The 4764-nt window shown below is 42.7% G+C and overlaps 1 protein-coding gene across 4 annotated transcripts in view; it reads left to right on the top strand.

Moving 5' to 3' along the window:
* The window catches only part of Clasp1 (cytoplasmic linker associated protein 1), a 237552-nt gene that overhangs the window by 165421 nt on the left and 67367 nt on the right, over positions 1–4764 (top strand). For 2 of the 4 annotated variants that reach the window (XM_028771493.1, XM_028771490.1), the window contains 3 exons: positions 149–393; positions 2502–2565; positions 2636–2638. In XM_028771493.1, coding sequence (XP_028627326.1) covers positions 149–393; positions 2502–2565; positions 2636–2638 — 312 coding nt within the window. The remainder of the gene's footprint in view (positions 1–148; positions 394–2501; positions 2566–2635; positions 2639–4764) is intronic. The other 2 variants (XM_028771491.1, XM_028771492.1) reach the window with 2 other exon arrangements.

Genomic DNA, 4764 nt, shown 5'->3' with positions numbered 1-4764 from the left:
AGAGAGAGAGAGAGAGAGAGAGAGAGAGAGAGAGAGAGAGAGAGTGTCTTTTTATATTTTAACTCTGCACTGTAGTTTTTAATGGATGAGTCATGACTGGCTCACTTTTCCACTTCTTTCTTCCCTGGCTCCTCGTGGGACATTTCAGAAGAAGCCTGTGAGAAGGAGATACGAGCCCTATGGGATGTACTCTGATGATGATGCCAACAGTGACGCCTCCAGTGTGTGCTCTGAGCGCTCCTACGGCTCCAGGAACGGGGGCATTCCCCATTATCTGCGGCAGACTGAAGATGTAGCAGAGGTTCTCAACCACTGTGCCAGTTCCAATTGGTCAGAAAGGAAAGAGGGGCTCCTGGGCCTGCAGAACTTACTGAAGAGCCAAAGGACACTGAGGTGAGGACATGCATCTCAGTCCCCTTGTCAGACTCAGCAGAGGCTTTGAGGTGCCTCTGCCATTATAGAGTTCTTGCAGAGTTCTAGTCACTGGGTCACCCATGTCACCCATGGGAAGACATAGTGCCTGCCACCCAGATGTTTGAAAACGTCTTGGAAATCCATCATCATCTGTTAGGCTTCTGGGACATTTGGTTCCTGACAGGTGCACATCTGACAGGAGCGTCCTTTAGATGATGTTCTCTGAGGAGTCAGGTACAGAAAGCCACTGTGAGCTGCTAGGGCTCACTTCTCTCCAGGGCTCCAGGATGAAGTGCAGCAACGTCAAGTCTGTAAACTCATACCATTCATGTGTTCAACTTGGGCATCTACCAAACAAGTCCTTGATGAAAGAGAGTATTCCCCAATAGCAGGAGCATACTAGCTTTGTAATGATTATTTCTTGTACCTTCCTTTGGTATTTCATAAAATATTTAAATAACCAAGCACTGCACAGACTAAATAAAGGGATGCATTTATACCAAATTTCATCACACCTCTGTTGCCATTGCCATGCTATTATTTTGTAACTTTTTTGAAATAATTGGAAGATAGCTAGGTATGGTAGTATATGCCTGCAATCTCAGCACTTAGGCATCTGAAGCAGGGGGATCCCTGTTAGTTCAAGGCAATCCTAGGCCTACATAGTAAATTTGGGGCCTGTCTAGACTATGGAGTGAGAGCCTATCTCTACCCTTCCCCCAAATAAAAGGAAAGAAAAAAGGATGGGGAGATGGAGAGTGGAAGATGAATCTGTTCCTTAATTAAGCCTGTTAATATGTCCTTGGTTTTAAGACCAGTGTGTTATGCAGATGTGGGTAAAGAGTGTAGAACCCATGAAATACACTGTATTGTAATTTATAATAGTAATTTGAGCATTACTGCAAAGAAAGGCAGGGGTTTTTTTTGTTTTTTTGTTTTGCTTTTGGGGGTTGTTTGTTTGTTTGTTTGTTTGTTTTGATGAATAAATTGTGAGCTTGAATAAGCAGGTTTGTGGCCATGGCTGAAGGACCTCTCTGGGCCCCATGTGGTTCATGAGCACTGCTACATGATTGGCTGTACTCCAGGCTTCGCTGTCCAGTCTGCGTCTGCCCATACTCCTTACTCCCATTAACCCATTCTGCCCATGAAGATGGTGTGAGAGCTTCCATCACATCTTCCAAGTACACAGGCATCCTAGTGATGCATCCAACACAACATGAGTGTGATTTGTCATGGCTGTTCTTGAAGTCTTATTGACTTTCTGAATTCATGGTATTTACTGGCCCTCCCCCGGCCCGTACACCACAGTGGTCCTTAAGAACTTGCTAGCCCTGATCACCTCTAGATTACTGAAAGATCATTGGGGCATCTGGATCTCAGATGCCTGAAGAGGTGGATTATTCCGGCATGACCAGAAAGAGAACAGTGCTTTCCAACCTTGATGTGAAAAGGGGACTCAGTTATGCTTCAAGGATGAAGGCAGGGGACACCAGTGTGCACTGAGACTTTTCTTGGTCCAAGAGTTAGCCATTTTCTTGTAGTCCTCAGCCATGTGGCATAGTGCTTATCCTCAGTTTTCTGCTGGAAGAAAAGGCACAAGGATGTCACTGTACTTAGAAAAGAGTGCAAGTATGTGGTCCAGTGAGATGCACAGTAGAGAATGGTACTCACTGCCCAACCTGGCAACCTCGTTCAATCGTTGGGCCTATGTATAGAAGGAGAGAACTTACCTCCACAGTTTGTCCTATGATCTTTGCACACACTCATTGTGGGGGCACGCACACATACACATACACACACAAATAGCCTAGCAGGTAGAAAATTGACTTGGGTTGAAGTCAGGGGACTTGGTTCATACCTGTCCACTTCCAGTAGCACTGAGTAGATGGCAGTCATGTCTGTTTCCTCACCCTAAAATGAGACTGAGTCTGTGCCTTTTAGAGTCTCATTTCATCAATTAGATAAGATAATTCATTTGAGATAGTTTTTTTTATTACATAACTAAAGATTACGTAAAGGGTTTTTAATCTAATTGCACTGGTGACATTACATTTTAAACTCACGTATTTCCTTTTTTTCTCTACTAGTCGAGTAGAATTGAAGAGACTGTGTGAGATTTTCACCCGAATGTTTGCCGACCCTCACAGCAAGGTAACCAGGCCTTATGTGTATTCTATGTGCGTGCCTGTGCAAACTGTGTCATACACCCCAGAATTGAGAGAGAGTCCCCCAATAGTCTGCATTACATCTTCCAAAGTATAATTCTTGGGAACTTCCATGACCATCAATTTCAAATTAAGTGTGCCTCAAATAAGGAATGTCATGAAAGGAATCAGATGGAGTCTTTTATTGTCAGCCAGAATTTATGTCTGTCTCCTTTTAGCCAAAACAGTGTGCTAGGTACTAGAATATAATATAGTATATTTTTAAAATGTTACAGTAGTGGGAAAATGTATATGGTCATTTTTGTATCTCAAGTGGAATTTATTTATATACATATATATTTCTATATTTTCTATATTTATATATATATAGTAAATTATAGTATCTATTTGTTGCCTTTATTATAAAAACAAGTTCAGCTCTTTCTCCTGATGGAATCTGGCTGTTCCTAAAAACTTGGTAGGTGGAGTTCTGCTAGATAGTACTTCTGCCTTCTGGGACACCAAGCTTTAAGGACTGCCTTTTCAACAAGAGAGTCCCTGCTGAGAAATAACTATGCAGAGGGTGGGACAAAGTCCTTTTCAGGAACCTCCTCTCCCCTATCTTTCTCAGAAAACCCACTAGGGGTAGTGTTGAAAGGGGGCCTCTTGACAAAAGTCCCTTGGATTTAACTGTATTTTAAGTAAATACTGTTATTTGGAAAGAAGCTAGTAAAGGCTAGTGATGTCTAAAGAGTGAGAAGATGGAGGAAAGATATGAGAGAACTAAGGGGTCAAGTACCAGATAGATACTAGAGTGTGGGAATGGATAGGAACTAACTTCATTGTGGACAGGATTATACCTAGTAAAGGTGGTCTCTTCTAAGTTATATTATTCTAGGAGAATAAAGCCTGTGATGACCAGAGAGTCCATCAACTTCCTCTTTTCTTCTTTCCTACTCTTGCTTCCTCATAGGAATTGTCCTTGAAGTAGTAAATATCCATGCACTCACCTATCGATTGATTCATTACCTATCAGTTCACCCATTCACTCATTCATCCATCCATCCATCCGTCTGTCCTTCTACTCACTCACCACCTACCTACCTACCTATCCATTCATCCATCCATCTATCCACCCATCCACCTCCTTACTGTCCATCCATCTACTCACCCACCCATTTATCCATCTATTTATCCATGTACCCATCTTCCATCTATTCACCCAGTCATTCAACATTTCTTGAATTCCTCCCATGAGCTAGGGATGTGGAAAAACAAGGCAAAACAAGAGTCACAGGGACCAAACACAGGGTGCTTCTCCTCCGTCTTGTTCCTGCAACAATACTCTATCATTCAGCTATGAAGCCTGTCTGTGATGGCCTTCCAGAAAGGACAACATCAAAGGCATCAATTTTAAACCCCCAAAAGACTGAGTTTAAAGTCCAAATAGATAACCAAAGATCTTACCATCAAGTTTTTTCTCTATGGAAGTATTAAAAGTGATACAATTTAAACCATAAGTATAACATAACTGGTAAAGATAAGGGATATTATGTTAGACGGTTTCACATTGATGAACTTTCTGTTACCCATTACCTCTAGATTGCTGATTCAGAAGCAGAATGTGAGGATAAAGAAGGAAATTTGTTTCCATCAGAAGGCTCTTGTCCAGTGAGTTGGAGGTCTCAGTTTAGTTCATATTCTTAGCTGCCTGAGCAAAGCTAGGAATCCCACCTATCAGAGCTCGCTGACTTCCTAAGTTGTCACTGGAGACCCCTGGTGGTGAATAGTGCTGTGATAGAATTGAGGAGATGCGGGGTGGGGGTCCCAGCACAGCACCAGGGTTGGGGAGCCCGGTGCCACTTCCTTCCCTGAGACAGGCTTAGGGATACTCCACTGTGCACTGTTTTACCTCGAGTGGCAGCAGTAACTACATAGCGACATGAGAATTCACAGGAGTTGTCGGTAGCTCCTCTGATAACCCTATTCTCAACATTGGCTCACATCAAATTACTTGATAAAAGTCAACGGTTATAGAAACATGAATAACATGAATAGAGCTTCTACCCCTGACACCCTTGCTAGGGAATGTGTCAGAAGACTATATGATCAGGACAAAACACCACCACCCCATGTGTGTGTGTCTGTTTCTTTCTCTTTCTCTCTCTCTCTCTCTCTCTCTCTCTCTCTCTCTCTCTCTCTCTCT

This window comes from Grammomys surdaster, unplaced genomic scaffold (assembly GCF_004785775.1).
Source record: "Grammomys surdaster isolate TR1022 unplaced genomic scaffold, NIH_TR_1.0 208, whole genome shotgun sequence".
NCBI lineage: Eukaryota > Metazoa > Chordata > Mammalia > Rodentia > Muridae > Grammomys > Grammomys surdaster.
This window is presented reverse-complemented; position numbering and strand designations above follow the sequence as displayed.